Genomic DNA, 21135 nt, shown 5'->3' on the forward strand with positions numbered 1-21135 from the left:
TCTCTAGGAATGTAAGACTCAAAGAATTTTTTGCACCTAAAGAAACATCTATTGAATCTGAGCATGTGGAATCTGAACCACTTATCTGTGATACTGATACTGCTGTTGATACTGCAGATGGATCTAGGGGTAAGAACTTTCCTTTTAAAGGACAAAGTAAATTTGTTCCCCCAAATAAACGAAATTCCTCTATTGACACCTACTGCCGTTTAGTGAATGATGATATTGAGAGAATATATAAAAGAAGAAAATATACCTCATGTGAAAATCTATCTAAGGGTGAACACGAGGCTTTAAGCACATTACAAAGAGACAAGACAATAATAATCAAAAGTGCAGACAAGGGAGGAGCCGTTGTAGTTCAGAACATTAGTGACTACAGAGCTGAAATTGAGAGACAAATGTCAAATGAAAACTATTACAGAAAACTGAAAGGTGATCCAACCAAAATATTTCAAAAGGAAGTAAAAGAATTTTTGGAGATGGCCTTAGACAACAAAGTTATCACAAAGAAGAATCTTGATTTCTTGTATGCAAAGTCACCAACTATACCAGTATTATACACGCTACCAAAAATCCATAAGTCCATTGAACATCCACCTGGAAGACCGGTTGTGGCTGGAATAGGTTCGATTACAGCATCACTTTCAGTTTTTGTTGATCACTACATAAAGCCATTTGTTTTCAAACTGCCAACCTTTGTCAAAGACACAAATGATGTACTTAAGTCATTGAGAAACATTGAACATGTCCCTGAATCTACTATACTGTGTACACTAGATGTCGAAAGTCTCTATTCCAATATACCCCACCAAGGGGGGTTAGAGGCCCTAAAGATCTTTCTGAACAGCAAAGAAGACAGTAATGCACAATTTAATAGATTTTTACTTGAGGCAGCTGAACTGGTACTAATTAAGAACTATTTCAGTGTTGATAGATATTTTTACCTGCAGATCAAAGGAACTGCCATGGGAACCACAATGGCTCCTAACTATGCAAACTTGTACGTTGGACTGTTTGAAATGACAAATATTCTAGATAGTACAGAGAACCCATACCTGCAATACATCAAATATTGGAAACGATATATAGATGATGTTCTATTTTTGTGGACGGGATCAACAGAACTACTTATAGAATTCACAGACTGGTTAAACAGCAAAAGTGAATCTCTTACTTTTAACCTGGAATATAACAACCACACTGTCAACTTCTTAGATATATGTATCACAAAAGAAAATGGCAAATTAGTGACAGATCTCTTTAGAAAACCTACAGATAGGAACAACCTTTTACACATGGAGAGCTACCATCCACAATATGTGAAATAAGCTATTCCAATAGGACAGTTCCATAGATTGCAAAGAATCTGTGACACAAAAGAACGATTTGACAACCAAGTTGAGGTAATGAAATCACGTTTTAAACAAAGAGGATATGAAGATGAATGCATAGACAGGGCCCTTCAGAAAGTAAAAACAAAAACACAAGGGGGTAGAAAGACAAAAAGAAAGCCATCAGCTGTCTGTGTTCTTAATTATACTGATAGATCACATGAAATAAAACATTCTATCAAGAAATACTGGCATATCCTCTCAAGTGATCCTAATGTAGGCCACTTATTTGATTCTCCACCAATAATTACTTACCGTAGAGGAAAGAATTTGAAAGACAAACTTGTACATGCAGACTGTTTATTTGAAAGATCAAGCAGCATGCCATCTCTGCCTGATGGCAACCACAAGTGTGGACGATGTGCACAATGTAATTGTACCACTAGAAGTAAGACTTTCTCACACCCTCTTACAGGGAAAATCTATAAAATTCGTGGAGTTATAACATGCTCAACAACTGGGGTCATTTATCTAATAAAATGCAGTTGCTCCAAAGCCTATGTTGGAATGACAACAAGAGCACTAAAAACACGAATATCTGAACACCGTTCAGCTATTCGTAATAATAATCCAGATAGCCCTATAGCCATCCACTTTAAAGATGCCAACCATCCAATCACAGCTTTCAGTTACTGTGGTATTGAAAAAGTGGTCCTTTCTAGACGTGGGGGGGATCTGAAACAGATGCTTCTCAAGAGAGAAGCCTATTGGATAACGGAACTTCAAACATTTGGGACCACCTTTGGACTCAATGATGAACTGGATTTAAGTGTGTGTTTGTAAACTGTTCCACTGAATCCCATTGATGATGGTTTAATGTTTCACAATGATTCGGTCATATTGCTGTATATTAAATATGCTAAACTATATTGTGTTGTAAATATGACTGTTCGATGTTTCAAAAATGTTTTGTTCTGAGGTTGAATTATTGCATTTCTAACTCTGTCTCTCTTTTTGCTGCAGTACCCAGTGGGGCTGCAAGCTCAACCAATTGGTTTATTGACAGGAAGGCACAGGTGCTCCCTGTTATGCAATCAACCAAAACAGACCTTGGAATTGTATAAAATGAATGTGAGACCTCATTGTTTCATGCCACTGTCCTGATGAAGGCTGAATAGCCGAAACGTTGACGACAATAAAAGCAGAGAAAAAGTGAGTGCGGGAATTGTAAATTTTTTCATCTGATGACAATTAAGGGGAGCAATTCCCAGCACAACAATATTTTTTGAGAGAGTGCATGTTGATTTTTCACTATAGATACTATTTGGGATCCCCCACCCTACAACATAGCACCTCTCTAAAGAAATACATAGAACTCTGCTTGCCAAACAAAAAGTCTGAAAATGGCAGATCCTGTGGAATATGCAACCACTTTTGAGTTTTCTCAACGAGACTATGAGGAGATTTTTGATGGCGGAGAAGATTTAATGATGCCAAGTGATGGAACCAGTGATGATATGGTAAAGAAACTAGATCACTTATCTCAGAAAGAGGTCAGGTTAGACCTGCACCGAAAGACACTTTGTAACTATTATGCCAGAAAGATTATACCAAGAGGACTAAGGATCCAAAAGCAGCCTACACTGTGTAAAGATAATGAACAGTTCAGCAAACGCTGGACTGAGATCTTGAACAAATGTTCAATAGACCTCATGGCATTGATAGTCAATGAGATAAAGTCAGATCTAGTGAAAATCAGAAAGGATATAGAAACAACCACCTCTGAATTGTTAGAGAAAGTCACTGACATTGCAAAATGCAATGAGACCATTGAGAACATTAAGAAGATGCAAAAAGAACTAGAAGCAAAGCTAACAGCCAACAAACAGAAGAAATTCCAACGAGATGAGGCAGATTACAAGAACAAAGAAGTATACTTCTGGCAGAAGAAGCAAACTCCAAGAAGTGGGCGCCCAAAACCAAGATGGCCGAACCGCAATAATCCAGCCACATCAGAGAGTGACTACACTTCGGATGGGTCCCTCAACGCCCACCCTTTTTTAGACCCCAGGCCCCAACCCAACAACAGAGGCCGGGGACGCTACACAAGAAGACCAGGCGTGGCAAGGGGAGAGGCAAGACCAAACCAACTAGATCCACCCTGGACGAGATCACGAGCCCAGTCACAGATGAGGAGAATGTGATCAACATATCCAGTAAGACACTGACTCCTGATGAAGTTTCTGTCTTAAGTAAAGGATTGACATTTGTTTCTAAACACACAGATAATGTATTTGATGCAAAATGTGATTTTTTCAGATTCTCTAGGAATGTAAGACTCAAAGAATTTTTTGCACCTAAAGAAACATCTATTGAATCTGAGCATGTGGAATCTGAACCACTTATCTGTGATACTGATACTGCTGTTGATACTGCAGATGGATCTAGGGGTAAGAACTTTCCTTTTAAAGGACAAAGTAAATTTGTTCCCCCAAATAAACGAAATTCCTCTATTGACACCTACTGCCGTTTAGTGAATGATGATATTGAGAGAATATATAAAAGAAGAAAATATACCTCATGTGAAAATCTATCTAAGGGTGAACACGAGGCTTTAAGCACATTACAAAGAGACAAGACAATAATAATCAAAAGTGCAGACAAGGGAGGAGCCGTTGTAGTTCAGAACATTAGTGACTACAGAGCTGAAATTGAGAGACAAATGTCAAATGAAAACTATTACAGAAAACTGAAAGGTGATCCAACCAAAATATTTCAAAAGGAAGTAAAAGAATTTTTGGAGATGGCCTTAGACAACAAAGTTATCACAAAGAAGAATCTTGATTTCTTGTATGCAAAGTCACCAACTATACCAGTATTATACACGCTACCAAAAATCCATAAGTCCATTGAACATCCACCTGGAAGACCGGTTGTGGCTGGAATAGGTTCGATTACAGCATCACTTTCAGTTTTTGTTGATCACTACATAAAGCCATTTGTTTTCAAACTGCCAACCTTTGTCAAAGACACAAATGATGTACTTAAGTCATTGAGAAACATTGAACATGTCCCTGAATCTACTATACTGTGTACACTAGATGTCGAAAGTCTCTATTCCAATATACCCCACCAAGGGGGGTTAGAGGCCCTAAAGATCTTTCTGAACAGCAAAGAAGACAGTAATGCACAATTTAATAGATTTTTACTTGAGGCAGCTGAACTGGTACTAATTAAGAACTATTTCAGTGTTGATAGATATTTTTACCTGCAGATCAAAGGAACTGCCATGGGAACCACAATGGCTCCTAACTATGCAAACTTGTACGTTGGACTGTTTGAAATGACAAATATTCTAGATAGTACAGAGAACCCATACCTGCAATACATCAAATATTGGAAACGATATATAGATGATGTTCTATTTTTGTGGACGGGATCAACAGAACTACTTATAGAATTCACAGACTGGTTAAACAGCAAAAGTGAATCTCTTACTTTTAACCTGGAATATAACAACCACACTGTCAACTTCTTAGATATATGTATCACAAAAGAAAATGGCAAATTAGTGACAGATCTCTTTAGAAAACCTACAGATAGGAACAACCTTTTACACATGGAGAGCTACCATCCACAATATGTGAAATAAGCTATTCCAATAGGACAGTTCCATAGATTGCAAAGAATCTGTGACACAAAAGAACGATTTGACAACCAAGTTGAGGTAATGAAATCACGTTTTAAACAAAGAGGATATGAAGATGAATGCATAGACAGGGCCCTTCAGAAAGTAAAAACAAAAACACAAGGGGGTAGAAAGACAAAAAGAAAGCCATCAACTGTCTGTGTTCTTAATTATACTGATAGATCACATGAAATAAAACATTCTATCAAGAAATACTGGCATATCCTCTCAAGTGATCCTAATGTAGGCCACTTATTTGATTCTCCACCAATAATTACTTACCGTAGAGGAAAGAATTTGAAAGACAAACTTGTACATGCAGACTGTTTATTTGAAAGATCAAGCAGCATGCCATCTCTGCCTGATGGCAACCACAAGTGTGGACGATGTGCACAATGTAATTGTACCACTAGAAGTAAGACTTTCTCACACCCTCTTACAGGGAAAATCTATAAAATTCGTGGAGTTATAACATGCTCAACAACTGGGGTCATTTATCTAATAAAATGCAGTTGCTCCAAAGCCTATGTTGGAATGACAACAAGAGCACTAAAAACACGAATATCTGAACACCGTTCAGCTATTCGTAATAATAATCCAGATAGCCCTATAGCCATCCACTTTAAAGATGCCAACCATCCAATCACAGCTTTCAGTTACTGTGGTATTGAAAAAGTGGTCCTTTCTAGACGTGGGGGGGATCTGAAACAGATGCTTCTCAAGAGAGAAGCCTATTGGATAACGGAACTTCAAACATTTGGGACCACCTTTGGACTCAATGATGAACTGGATTTAAGTGTGTGTTTGTAAACTGTTCCACTGAATCCCATTGATGATGGTTTAATGTTTCACAATGATTCGGTCATATTGCTGTATATTAAATATGCTAAACTATATTGTGTTGTAAATATGACTGTTCGATGTTTCAAAAATGTTTTGTTCTGAGGTTGAATTATTGCATTTCTAACTCTGTCTCTCTTTTTGCTGCAGTACCCAGTGGGGCTGCAAGCTCAACCAATTGGTTTATTGACAGGAAGGCACAGGTGCTCCCTGTTATGCAATCAACCAAAACAGACCTTGGAATTGTATAAAATGAATGTGAGACCTCATTGTTTCATGCCACTGTCCTGATGAAGGCTGAATAGCCGAAACGTTGACGACAATAAAAGCAGAGAAAAAGTGAGTGCGGGAATTGTAAATTTTTTCATCTGATGACAATTAAGGGGAGCAATTCCCAGCACAACAATATTTTTTGAGAGAGTGCATGTTGATTTTTCACTATAGATACTATTTGGGATCCCCCACCCTACAACATAGCACCTCTCTAAAGAAATACATAGAACTCTGCTTGCCAAACAAAAAGTCTGAAAATGGCAGATCCTGTGGAATATGCAACCACTTTTGAGTTTTCTCAACGAGACTATGAGGAGATTTTTGATGGCGGAGAAGATTTAATGATGCCAAGTGATGGAACCAGTGATGATATGGTAAAGAAACTAGATCACTTATCTCAGAAAGAGGTCAGGTTAGACCTGCACCGAAAGACACTTTGTAACTATTATGCCAGAAAGATTATACCAAGAGGACTAAGGATCCAAAAGCAGCCTACACTGTGTAAAGATAATGAACAGTTCAGCAAACGCTGGACTGAGATCTTGAACAAATGTTCAATAGACCTCATGGCATTGATAGTCAATGAGATAAAGTCAGATCTAGTGAAAATCAGAAAGGATATAGAAACAACCACCTCTGAATTGTTAGAGAAAGTCACTGACATTGCAAAATGCAATGAGACCATTGAGAACATTAAGAAGATGCAAAAAGAACTAGAAGCAAAGCTAACAGCCAACAAACAGAAGAAATTCCAACGAGATGAGGCAGATTACAAGAACAAAGAAGTATACTTCTGGCAGAAGAAGCAAACTCCAAGAAGTGGGCGCCCAAAACCAAGATGGCCGAACCGCAATAATCCAGCCACATCAGAGAGTGACTACACTTCGGATGGGTCCCTCAACGCCCACCCTTTTTTAGACCCCAGGCCCCAACCCAACAACAGAGGCCGGGGACGCTACACAAGAAGACCAGGCGTGGCAAGGGGAGAGGCAAGACCAAACCAACTAGATCCACCCTGGACGAGATCACGAGCCCAGTCACAGATGAGGAGAATGTGATCAACATATCCAGTAAGACACTGACTCCTGATGAAGTTTCTGTCTTAAGTAAAGGATTGACATTTGTTTCTAAACACACAGATAATGTATTTGATGCAAAATGTGATTTTTTCAGATTCTCTAGGAATGTAAGACTCAAAGAATTTTTTGCACCTAAAGAAACATCTATTGAATCTGAGCATGTGGAATCTGAACCACTTATCTGTGATACTGATACTGCTGTTGATACTGCAGATGGATCTAGGGGTAAGAACTTTCCTTTTAAAGGACAAAGTAAATTTGTTCCCCCAAATAAACGAAATTCCTCTATTGACACCTACTGCCGTTTAGTGAATGATGATATTGAGAGAATATATAAAAGAAGAAAATATACCTCATGTGAAAATCTATCTAAGGGTGAACACGAGGCTTTAAGCACATTACAAAGAGACAAGACAATAATAATCAAAAGTGCAGACAAGGGAGGAGCCGTTGTAGTTCAGAACATTAGTGACTACAGAGCTGAAATTGAGAGACAAATGTCAAATGAAAACTATTACAGAAAACTGAAAGGTGATCCAACCAAAATATTTCAAAAGGAAGTAAAAGAATTTTTGGAGATGGCCTTAGACAACAAAGTTATCACAAAGAAGAATCTTGATTTCTTGTATGCAAAGTCACCAACTATACCAGTATTATACACGCTACCAAAAATCCATAAGTCCATTGAACATCCACCTGGAAGACCGGTTGTGGCTGGAATAGGTTCGATTACAGCATCACTTTCAGTTTTTGTTGATCACTACATAAAGCCATTTGTTTTCAAACTGCCAACCTTTGTCAAAGACACAAATGATGTACTTAAGTCATTGAGAAACATTGAACATGTCCCTGAATCTACTATACTGTGTACACTAGATGTCGAAAGTCTCTATTCCAATATACCCCACCAAGGGGGGTTAGAGGCCCTAAAGATCTTTCTGAACAGCAAAGAAGACAGTAATGCACAATTTAATAGATTTTTACTTGAGGCAGCTGAACTGGTACTAATTAAGAACTATTTCAGTGTTGATAGATATTTTTACCTGCAGATCAAAGGAACTGCCATGGGAACCACAATGGCTCCTAACTATGCAAACTTGTACGTTGGACTGTTTGAAATGACAAATATTCTAGATAGTACAGAGAACCCATACCTGCAATACATCAAATATTGGAAACGATATATAGATGATGTTCTATTTTTGTGGACGGGATCAACAGAACTACTTATAGAATTCACAGACTGGTTAAACAGCAAAAGTGAATCTCTTACTTTTAACCTGGAATATAACAACCACACTGTCAACTTCTTAGATATATGTATCACAAAAGAAAATGGCAAATTAGTGACAGATCTCTTTAGAAAACCTACAGATAGGAACAACCTTTTACACATGGAGAGCTACCATCCACAATATGTGAAATAAGCTATTCCAATAGGACAGTTCCATAGATTGCAAAGAATCTGTGACACAAAAGAACGATTTGACAACCAAGTTGAGGTAATGAAATCACGTTTTAAACAAAGAGGATATGAAGATGAATGCATAGACAGGGCCCTTCAGAAAGTAAAAACAAAAACACAAGGGGGTAGAAAGACAAAAAGAAAGCCATCAGCTGTCTGTGTTCTTAATTATACTGATAGATCACATGAAATAAAACATTCTATCAAGAAATACTGGCATATCCTCTCAAGTGATCCTAATGTAGGCCACTTATTTGATTCTCCACCAATAATTACTTACCGTAGAGGAAAGAATTTGAAAGACAAACTTGTACATGCAGACTGTTTATTTGAAAGATCAAGCAGCATGCCATCTCTGCCTGATGGCAACCACAAGTGTGGACGATGTGCACAATGTAATTGTACCACTAGAAGTAAGACTTTCTCACACCCTCTTACAGGGAAAATCTATAAAATTCGTGGAGTTATAACATGCTCAACAACTGGGGTCATTTATCTAATAAAATGCAGTTGCTCCAAAGCCTATGTTGGAATGACAACAAGAGCACTAAAAACACGAATATCTGAACACCGTTCAGCTATTCGTAATAATAATCCAGATAGCCCTATAGCCATCCACTTTAAAGATGCCAACCATCCAATCACAGCTTTCAGTTACTGTGGTATTGAAAAAGTGGTCCTTTCTAGACGTGGGGGGGATCTGAAACAGATGCTTCTCAAGAGAGAAGCCTATTGGATAACGGAACTTCAAACATTTGGGACCACCTTTGGACTCAATGATGAACTGGATTTAAGTGTGTGTTTGTAAACTGTTCCACTGAATCCCATTGATGATGGTTTAATGTTTCACAATGATTCGGTCATATTGCTGTATATTAAATATGCTAAACTATATTGTGTTGTAAATATGACTGTTCGATGTTTCAAAAATGTTTTGTTTTGAAGGTTGAATTATTGCATTTCTAACTCTGTCTCTCTTTTTGCTGCAGTACCCAGTGGGGCTGCAAGCTCAACCAATTGGTTTATTGACAGGAAGGCACAGGTGCTCCCTGTTATGCAATCAACCAAAACAGACCTTGGAATTGTATAAAATGAATGTGAGACCTCATTGTTTCATGCCACTGTCCTGATGAAGGCTGAATAGCCGAAACGTTGACGACAATAAAAGCAGAGAAAAAGTGAGTGCGGGAATTGTAAATTTTTTCATCTGCACTGCAGTATTGCCTGCAGTAATTATTCGTGAAGAAAACTTCACAGGTGTGACCCATTGTTAAAGGGGTTATGCACTGCTATTCCTAGCACTATTTGGGCAACTTTACACAATTCCTGTTAGTCTATTGAAGACATTTGTAAGGTTTTTTTCAAAAAAATTCATTGTTTTATATTTCTAATCAAGTACTCGAAACCATAATTTTTCAGCCTCAAGAAATCAGGCTGTTATGGCCTGGCTCCGCCCATAAGCACTTTGAGTGACAGTCAGACCACAGTCTGCACTGGTAGAGGGAGGGAGGGAGGGAGGGGGGGGAAGAGAGAGAGAGTTCAGTTCAGTTCAGAGTTTTTATTTGCCACATGGAATAATACAATCATAGTTTCTTCATTAAAAAATCATAAATAGTAATTCCATGGACAAAAGGAGCAGGAAGAAGAATAAATCATATAGTTACCTGCCCCTTATTCCTAAACTAACATGTATTTTCTTAATGGTCGGCGTATAACCTTATTTACACAAATAATCATTTATACCATGAGAGAGAGAGAGAGAGAGAGAGAGAGAGAGAGAGAGAGAGAGGCTCTCTCTTCCTTTCTCTCCCTCCAAAGCGCACGGCCCCGCAGCTCCACTCGCTGATGAGACGGGGCAACTTTTTTCTTTTCTTTCTTTCAATCTCCCGTGTGGCGCGCGGCCGGCAGGTACCCCCCCCCAAGTGCCCCCTCTCTCTCCCTCCCTCCCTCTCTCTTCCTTTCTCTCCTTTCTCTCCCACTCGGCTCTCGCTGATGAGACGGGGCAACTTTTTTCTTTTCTTTCTTTCAATCTCCCGTGTGGCGCGCGGCCGGCAGGTACCCCCCCCCAAGTGCCCCCTCTCTCTCCCTCCCTCCCTCTCTCTTCCTTTCTCTCCTTTCTCTCCCACTCGGCTCTCGCTGATGAGACGGGGCAACTTTTTTCTTTTCTTTCTTTCAATCTCCCGTGTGGCGCGCGGCCGGCAGGTACCCCCCCCCCCCCCCCCCCCCCCCAAGTGCCCCCTCTCTCTCCCTCCCTCCCTCTCTCTTCCTTTCTCTCCTTTCTCTCCCTCTCGGCTCTCTCTTCCTTTCTCTAGAATGGGGGCGGGCATTAGCTCCAACCACAGAGCCAATCGCATCACTGTGCGCTATCCACAGCGCCCAGTGACGTGACTCAGGACTTCAAATCAAAATGACCCGATTTACTAGAGGAACAGAGGGGCTGGGCTGAAACGGAGCAATCCGCCAATATGGTATTTAGACCCTAAAACACATTGATACGAACTCCTATTACTATAATACAATGCTAGAGACTGAAAAATGACATTTATAATGCATGGGACCTTTAAATAAATAATAAATAACAGCGAATCAAAATAGGCTATTAACTTAATCTAAGCACGGTCTGTGCAGTTAAACTCTTGCCATTGAATGGAGGGTTGATTGATTGACAGCCCTTGACATCCAATACACGGAGGTTGAATATGATCGGCAGCCTTGCAAATCCAATCAGAGATTGCTGCATTGCAAAGTCAAAACGGGTCCAGCTGCATGTCCGGAGGATAGGTTTAGTTCGGGCCAATCTCAAGTTTCTCAAGTTTCTTTATTAGTTGTCATACAGAAGTACAGAATACTTTTATACAAAATGTAACATAAAGAAGCATTTTGTATAAAAGTATTCTGTACTTCTGTATGACAACTAATAAAGAAACTTGAGAAACTTGAGATTGGCCCGAGCTAAACCTATCCTCCGGACATGCAGCTGGACCCGTTTTGACTATGTGAAAGTTGAGACTATGAGAAAGTTGTTGTTTAGTAGTTAGTAAGATGTACAGCTATAACAAGTCAAGTCAGGCTAAATTAAACTTTGCGCCAACATTAGGACCGAAGTATAAACCAGCAACTGAGCAACATGAAGAAGTGGACTTATGCATCTGGATCAGAAAAAACGTTGTGGATGAAAAAGTAAGTAGGCTACAGTGCTTGTATGCTAACAGTAGCTAGCCAGCTTAGCCTACATCACAATGATAATCACCAAGCTAACTTACTGTACACTCTGTAGGGCTGGGCAATTAATCGAAACAGAATCGCGATATCGATTCATAGACCTATGCAATCTCATTTCTAAGTTATGACTATTTTCTTTTATTAACTTTTTTTTTTTTTTTTTTTTTTTTTTTTAAACTTTTTAAATTATTTTATCTGGGTTGAACATGATTTGTGGAACTCCCTCTGGTGTTGTGGTCGTGGTATTCACTGACCTTTGGGAAGTATTTCGACATGCACATGGGTATCTTAGTGGTGTAGTGCAGTGGTTCTCAAACTTTTTACACCAAGTACCACCTAAGAACGTAGATGGCTCTCCAAGTACCACCATATGACCGGCGTTAAAATACAGTCTATTCAGCTATGCACAGTTCACGCAGGAAACAAATGTATTCCTAATACCATTATTTATTGCTAACCTTTGTCTGACACAGCCACAATGTACAAAGGGATAGCACTAGAACTAGCAAATGCTTCCACACAACTCATACAATGCAAGGGGCATTGAGAACATAATAACTAACATTCTCACATAGCAAGTGAGAAAATTAAGAACAACTGTATTTCAGCAAATGTACTTAATTCTCTCTCTATCTCTATCTCTCTCTCTCGCTCTCTCTCACACAGCAAGCAATTGTCCGTCATTCTCTCTCTCTCTCTCACACACACACACACACACACACACACACACACACACACACACACACACACACACACACACACACACACACACAATTATTTGGTTACAAAAACTTAATTTCCTGCATTCTGGTGCAGGAATTTTTGAATGTTTACCCTTTAAATGCCAGTGTTTGTGATGGGCATCACAAATTATTGTAAAAAAGAAAAGAAAACACATATTCAATAAATTTTTGAATGTTTACCCTTTAAATGCCAGTTTGTGTGATGGCATCACAAATTATTGTAAAAAAAAACACAAAAAAAGTTAAATATTTTCAATATATCAAATGCAAAGTACATTTTTCTGGGGGGGATTATTACAGGCTAGGCATGTGTCAATGAATAGCAGCAACACAGATTTTGATGGGTTTTTTGTAATGTCAGATTTAACACCAACTCTTTTCAGAAAAGTGGGAGTACTTCATTTTGTATCTGACATTACAAAAAATCAAAAAAGAAATGGTTATGATCAGGGCTGAAGTTGAATTAAAGATTTATGACTGTTTAGACTGCATTACTCTCTGTCACAGTGATCTCCTGGTTGTTCCCCACTTAGGTTATCTAACTATCGCGCCGCCGCAACCAGAAACACTGGCCTGGTCTGCTTCTAAGTTCAGTGGCCTGGAAAAAAAAAAAATAAAAAAAAAAAAATTTGCTTTTTTGTAAATGTTTTCAAGTACCACCAGCAGTACCACCAAGTACCACTAGTGGTACGCGTACCACAGTTTGAAAACCACTGGTGTAGTGTATCTTGTAGACCAGGCCCATTGCAAGTTGCTGTACTCTGTCGTCTACTCTAAGCCATCCTAGGTTGTCAAAGTGGACAGGGGTGAGGTGGGTTTTAGGAGTAAGGTCAAGCAGTAGTCTGACCAGTTTGTTTTGTGATGTTTGTAATCTTGTTTTTAGTGCCTTTGAGGTGCTTTGGTACCATGAGGTGCAAGCATAGTCGTAGTACCCTTGAATGAGTGCTCCTGTTAGAGTCTTCAAGGTATTCTTGTTTACCAGAGAGGAGATCCGGTACAGGAATCTAGTTCGTTGGTTGACTTAGTTTTATTACATTGGATCCCATTTTGTCACAGGAAAGATTTGCCTCTATAGGATGGAACCCAGGTAGGTAATTTCATCTTTCCTTTTAAGATAAGATAAGATATTCCTTTATTGATCCCCTTGGGGAAATTCAGGCATCATAGCAGCATGGGGGAAGGGGGGGGGGGGGTACAGGTAGTGAAAACAACACAAGCAGTGTAAACAAATAGGTCAATATAATTTACTATCTAACAACTGAAATATACATTATTCATTATTCACAGTATCACAGTATCCACATAAGGTGCAGTATGCATAAGGTAGTGTTATTGTCCTACTTGGGTTCCTATTAGTTCTAGGTCGATGTCTGGCAGCAGTTGCTGCCCACTGTTGTGGAGCCTGATGGCCACTGGTATGAAGGACTGTCCGAGGCGGTTAGTTGAGTGTCGGGGGGGTATGAGTCTGTGGCTTCCTTGTCACCTTCACCTAATATGTTTTGATCTGGTCAGGTGCGCTGTCACCTAAAATGTTTTGATCTGATCAGGTGCGCTGTCAACTAATATGTTTTGATCTGGTCAGGTGCGCTGTCAGTCACCTAATATGATTTCATCTGGTCAGGTGCGCTGTCACCTAATATGATTTCATCTGGTCAGGTGCGCTGTCACCTAATATGTTTTCATCTGGTCAGGTCCGCTGTCACCTAATGTTAATATGTTTTCATCTGTGTCCACTGACCACTGACACACAGTGGGGGATGTTTTAAAAATATTATTTAATATATAATATAATATAATAATTTGTGCTTCACCTACAAATTTGGTCAGCAGCCTCCACTGGAGCATATGTATATTATCTACTAAATCCTAATGAAACAAGTAACTAGAATATATTAAGCCTATACTGTTCATTCATTAGACACGTCGTAGGCCATACTGGCGCACACAAGACTTGTTATGGAATATTAATGCAGTCTATTTCCATGCGATTAGCTTTAGTTCTTATTTATTTATTCATCCACTGTCATTTCAGTGTTGGTGTATAGGCTATATAGTGTATTTCAATATAAGTTTAATTGATTAATGATATATTCAAAGGAATGCAAGTTTATATCAAACAAAGGTATTTCCCATTGTATACCATTAAAACAGATATGTAATAAATAAGAAATACAAATTCCACAGAAGGCATTAAATTATTATTATTTTCAATCATTTCACAATAATTGCATAATTGTGTTTGAATATCTGAGTAATTAAAGTAATTATATATTTGTCCAAAATAGCTGGTTCAGATATGATTAATCCAGCTGCCCTGTGATCAGATGAATCCATATTATTTATTTTTCCGACATCAAATGCGTAATTTCTTATCGTACAAATATTGTCATATTTATTTTAATTATGATTAAGTAATTAATTCCAAGGAGGCCTGTAGCGTTGACATGAAGGAATCACTATGAGAACACAGTCTGTCAAGTTAATACAATTTTCAATTAGTCAATCAATCATAAAGTGTGCTCCTCAGCACTCTTAAATCTGCTCTCAGCCACGCTCAAATCTGATCTCAGGAAAATTTGGGGAATCGCGCTACCAGCCCTAATATGTCTTAAAGAGGAAATGTTTGGTCGTAAATCCGTTCGGGAATGAGACCCAAACTTTATTTGTATAATAATAATAATAATAATAATAATAATAATAATAATAATAATAATAATAATAATAATAATAATAATAATAATAATAATAATAATAATAATAATAATAATAATAATAATAATAATAATAATAATAATAATAATAATAACAAACTTTATTTGTATAATAATAGTAATAATAATAATTAACTTTATTTGTATAATAATAATAATAATAAACTTTATTTTTATAATAATACACTTTATTTGTATAATAATAATAATACACGTTATTTGTATAATAATAATAATAATAATAATAATAATAATAATAAACTTTATTTGTATATAGTAATAATAAAAAACGTTATTTGTATAATAATAATAATTATTATTATAATAATAATCGTAAGCTATCGTAAGCTCGTAAGCTACATCACCGACGATGATGAGGAGGAGTACAGAGCCCTGGTGGAGAGCTTCGTGGGGTGGAGCGACAGCAACCACCTCCAACTCAACACCAGTAAGACCAAGGAGCTGGTGGTGGACTTCCGGAGGGGCAAGAAGAGGCCCCCCCCCGATTCCCATCTCCATCCGAGGGGTGGATGTGGAGATGGTGGACTCATATAAGTTCCTTGGGGTACACCTGAACAATAAACTGGACTGGTCGGATAACACAGAGGCCCTCTACAGGAAGGGACAGAGCAGGCTGTTCTTCCTGAGGAGACTCAGGTCCTTCAATGTGTGCAACAGACTGCTGCAGTCTTTTTACCAGTCTGTAGTGGCCAGCATCCTCTTCTATGCTGTGGCATGCTGGGGAGGCTACATCAACTCAAGGGACACCAACAAGCTCAACAAGCTGGTGAGGAAGGCTAGATCCGTGGTGGGAGTCGAGCTACCTAGACTTGAGGTGATGGCAGAAAGGGGGATGATAAGGAAGCTGGCTGCCATCATGGAGAACCCCTACCACCCCCTCTACGACGAGCTAGTCAAGATGAGAAGCTCGTTCAGCCACAGACTGATTCCCCCCCGACACTCAACTAACCGCCTCGGACAGTCCTTCATACCAGCGGCCATCAGGCTCCACAACAGTGGGCAGCGACTAGCAGCCTCCAGGCTCCACAACAGGGGGCAGCGACAGCGACTGCTACCAGACATTGACCTGGGTCTTATAGGAACCCAAGGAGGACAACCTACACTATAGGCTTACTGCACCTTATGTGGATACTGTGATACTGTGATACTGTGAATAATGTATATTTCAGTGGATACTGTGATACTGTGAATAATGTATACTCAGTAGATAGTAAATTATAACACTACCTTATGCATACTGCACCTTATGTGACATTGTGAATAATGTGAATATTTTCTTCAGCTAGTCAGATAGTAAATTATATTGACCAAATTGACCAAATTGTTTACACTGCCTGTGTTGTTTTTACTACCTGTACCCCCCCTCCCCTCCCCCCCATGCTGCTATGATGCCTGCATTTCCCCAAGGGGATCAATAAAGGAATATCTTATCTTATCTTATAAAAATAATAATAGGGTTGTAATGACCCTAAATATTAAAAACATATTAAAAACATTAAAAACAGCCTGAAGCCTTATGTAGTACATACAACTTTATTTGTATATATTAATAATAAAAAACGTTATTTGTATAATAATAATAATAATAATTATTATAATAATAATAAAAATAATAATAGGGTTGTAATGACCCTAAATATTAAAAACATATTAAAAAGATTAAAAACAGCCTGAAGCCTTATGTAGTACATGTCCAAATTTCATAAAGATCCATCCAAAAATGAGTGATTAGGAGTGATTTTGGTAAACTGTGTACAAAAGAAAAACTGAGTTTTCTCATAGACTTCAATTCATTCGGCTGTTTTTCTCTTCCTGTTTTCGCTTGTTAGTTTTTCACCTAGATCCCTGTTTCATATCATTGGAAAGCCACACTCATTGGCTACAACCCTCCACAATCATTTTCGAGATCGCCAAATGATTGACGGAACTAGAGCCCCAAGAGTCGGGAGTGGTATTTTGCGCAATACCGTGTACTTTGCACAAGCCTCAAATACCGGCATGTAACTCGAGAACCGCTGAACGGATTTTGTCGGATTTTGTCGCTATCGACAGGCAACAAATAAGCCTTCAATTCGATATTTATATTGTATTACAAAATATGCACACCGAGCCACTAGTGGTCGCCAAACTGCCAGTGGGCAAATTGTCCTAAAAAGGGCCCACATGTGTGTGTGTGTTACCTATATGATCCACTCAATACCTCGGTCCAGTCAGTGATGATGAAGCTCTCAGCGATCTGACCTGTCAGCCTCCTGCCTGTTGTAGCGCAGTAGGTCCTACCCTCCACACTACGAACCAACAGCTTCTAGAAGGAGATACAGGAACAACAGACAGGTCAGTAATAATACAGTAGGTCTGACCCTCCACACTACGAACCAACAGCTTCTAGAGAGAGAGATACAGGAACAACAGACAGGTCAGTAATAATACAGTAGGTCCTACCCTCCACACTACGAACCAACATCTTCTAGAAGGAGACACAGGAACAACAGACAGGTCAGTAATAATACAGTAGGTCTGACCCTCCACACTAAGAACCAACAGCTTCTAGAAGGAGACACAGGAACAACAGACAGGTCAGTAATAATACAGTAGGTCTGACCCTCCACACTAAGAACCAACAGCTTCTAGAAGGAGACACAGGAACAACAGACAGGTCAGTAATAATACAATAGGTATTGAGACATTATAACACTGACAATGCTAATAAAATATAACTCTTTTATAAACGTATACACTTTTAAACGTTGTCACTAAAAGATACAAACTTTAATTCCTCATTTGGTTCCTTCTCTGTGTCAAAAAGCAAGATGTCAGCAAAGCAGCCACAGTGTCTCAACGTAGACAGGAAGCCTCAACAGGAAGCTTAGCAAATAGCTTCAGAGATAAAGGCCTTTAAATGAATAGCTCTAACTCGCTGACCCGGCTGAAACTATCACTCACCTACTGAACTTTAATTTAGCTGTCTCTGACACGGAGAAGGCGCCAAGACTAAAACACGCCCCCACGCCTTTTTGACTACAGATATGCACTCAAAGGAGAGGATCAGCTTTTTCTTCTTGAACTTACTGAGCTAAGTTGAAAACTCTGTCACAAAGCTGTGTACTTTGTATTTGCTTATTCACTTTGCAATAAAAACCAAGAAAGGTTCAGCTAACTTTTTCCTTTATTCAGCACCTCATAACCTGAACACGACAGGATGACCTCCATGCTACAGACGGGCCAGTAATAATACAGTAGGTCTGACCCTCCACACTACAGACCCACAGCTTCTACAGAGACAGACATACAGAAAGACACACACACAGGAGCGAATTCACAAAGAATGGATTGTGCTGCGCTAATAGCACCCTTAACTGTGCACGATTAGTGTGCGCTATCTGCTCTGTCTTTGCAACCTATATACGAAAGATATTGTGCGAATGATATACTAGCTCAAACACGCCCATAGGTGTGCAATTTGCTCCTGATTTGCTCCAGCGCAGTTGGCTCATGGAGCAGTTTGCACCTGGCAGCGCTGTTGGCAGATATCAGGAAGGGGAAAAAAAATTATCCGAAATGAAGGATAGACATAACAGTATTTTTCACCATTTGTATTTTGTTTATTTCGTATTGTATTTAGTTTATTTCGTAAAGTATAGAGCTTGCTTAATTTGTATTTCCATGACACATTGCATCTTTTGTTTTTGTCACTATCTTTCGTCATTGCATTTGTTTGTCATGTCATCCCCAAATAAATTATTTTGAGCAGACCTGTCCATGGTGCTGAATCTTTAGACCGAAGTTAGGCTATGACTATTTTTTGAGTGAGAAAGTTGTATTTAATGTATCTAACTATACGCTTTATCATATACTCCAGAATAAACGTTTCATTGACCGTGTTTCCAGCATCTACTCCTCATGGACCTGACGAAACATTATAAATTAAAAGTTTATTCTGGAGCATATGATGAGTGTGCAGGTTCTATTCTCTTTTTTGTGACTATTACCTAACCCAGCACCCAAAGGAGTGATGTGCTTTGGGGGGACTATATAGCATTGCCCCACCGCTATGATCCAGGCATCTAAACCGGCTTTTTATTTTTTTTTATCTACTTTTTTCTCCCATTTTCTATTTTTCTCCCATCCCAATTTCGTATCGTCCAATTCTACCCTCCCCTGTCTCGAACGTTGTTAGGCCATGCCTCCCAGAAGCCGGCTGCAATGTGGACTAAGCCTTACATCACGTGTCCCCTCCAGTACTCGAGGAGGCAGCAGTCGCATCTTTTCACCTGCACAGCGCGATCTCTCAGCATCGGGGGTCTGCGTTTGGAGGGCACGCCACCCCTGTCGCTTCCTGATTCTGCTGCGCAGGCGCACCAACCGTAGGAGTCGCTGTCCACAACGTCCGATCCCCACCCATCAGCTTCCCACCCACTAATACTGCCAATTGTATTAGTATGAACGACCAGCCAAGCTGATAGCAATGCGGAGAGCTGGGCTCGAACCCAGTGTCTCCTGCATTGGTGGTGAGCGCCTTGCCCACTGCACCACCTAGCCGCCCTATCTAAAACATTCCTAAAGATGTTTAAAACTAATGTGAACTGTCAGTGACATGTTGTGTAACGTTTTGAGTGTGTACATGAACATGATGTATGTTTGGACGAGTAGTTTTATTGGTTGGTCGAGTTGAATAATGGCTAACTGCTAGCTAGCTACTTTCATAGTGTTACAACACTGACAGCACACGTGGTGCTTGCGTGTGTGCGTGCATGCATGTATACGTGCGTGTATGACTGAGAACGTGTTACTGTTACCGTCAACATGTATTTGAGCTAAGGTTATGAATGTAAAGTGTATTAGATTCAGGATATGTATTATTGGTTTTTGTACATTGAATGTGATTGTTCTGACTACAGGCAGGGCCGCCTCAGGGGGTGTGCGAGCAGTGCGGTCGCACAGGGCCTCGCGGGAAGGGGGGCCTCGCAAAATAAAAAATAAAATAAAATAAAAAGAAAATATTTTTTATTTATTATTTTTTTTATTTATTTTTTTTATTTTTTATTTTATTTTTGCGAGGCCCCCCTTCCCGCGAGGCCCTTTTTCATCACAGACCTAAAAAACTAGTTTTGCTTATATGCTTATATATTTCACATTAGACACGTTTGTAGAATGTGTCTGACTTGTTCCTGGGTCTGCAGTGACATACTATTGGTTTCAACGAAGGGAGCTCTGGGGCTCTGCAGCAGACATACTATTGGTTTCAACGAAGGGAGCGGAGTGGTTACTTACATCATGTGTAGTACGCCCCGCGTGAGTCAGCTGCGTTTGACTATTTCGCGCGTGCAGCTTTTGACTATTATGCTTAGTTATGCCAGCCAACTCGAAGAGGTCGGTCATTATCAGTCGGTCGGTCACCAAGGAACGTTGACGAAAGGCGGGACAAATGGCCGGAGCCTTGTCATGATGCAGTCGGGATATAGCCATGATGATGTCGGCTAGTAGCTAGCTTAGCTAAAGGCTAACTAGCGTTAGCTAACCTAGAGACATGCAGCCAAGATGAAGAGGATGGTCGTTTGGCAGATGAACTTCGTCAACTCCACGCGGTTGTCTCCATCCTCTTGGACGTTTGGTGAGTTTTTAACCTATTCTATTAACTCTATTCTATTCCCGCCGTGGACATCGCTCTCTCTCTCTCTCTCTCTCTCTCTCTCTCTCTCTCTGTCTCTGGAGCTAAACTGGCCGACTAGCTGTTGTAGTACTACTAGTAGCTAACGGTG

General features: G+C 39.5%; 1 protein-coding gene across 1 annotated transcript in view; it reads right to left on the reverse strand.

Moving 5' to 3' along the window:
• The window catches only part of fam83a (family with sequence similarity 83 member A), a gene marked incomplete at both ends in the record, with an annotated part of 52345 nt that overhangs the window by 11455 nt on the left and 19755 nt on the right, over positions 1–21135 (reverse strand). The window contains one exon of the mRNA XM_084338692.1: positions 17557–17681. Within this exon, the coding sequence (XP_084194818.1) occupies positions 17557–17681 (125 nt within the window). The remainder of the gene's footprint in view (positions 1–17556; positions 17682–21135) is intronic.

This window comes from Notolepis coatsorum (assembly GCF_963971535.1).
Source record: "Notolepis coatsorum genome assembly, contig: SCAFFOLD_430, whole genome shotgun sequence".
Classification (NCBI taxonomy): Eukaryota; Metazoa; Chordata; class Actinopteri; order Aulopiformes; family Paralepididae; genus Notolepis; species Notolepis coatsorum.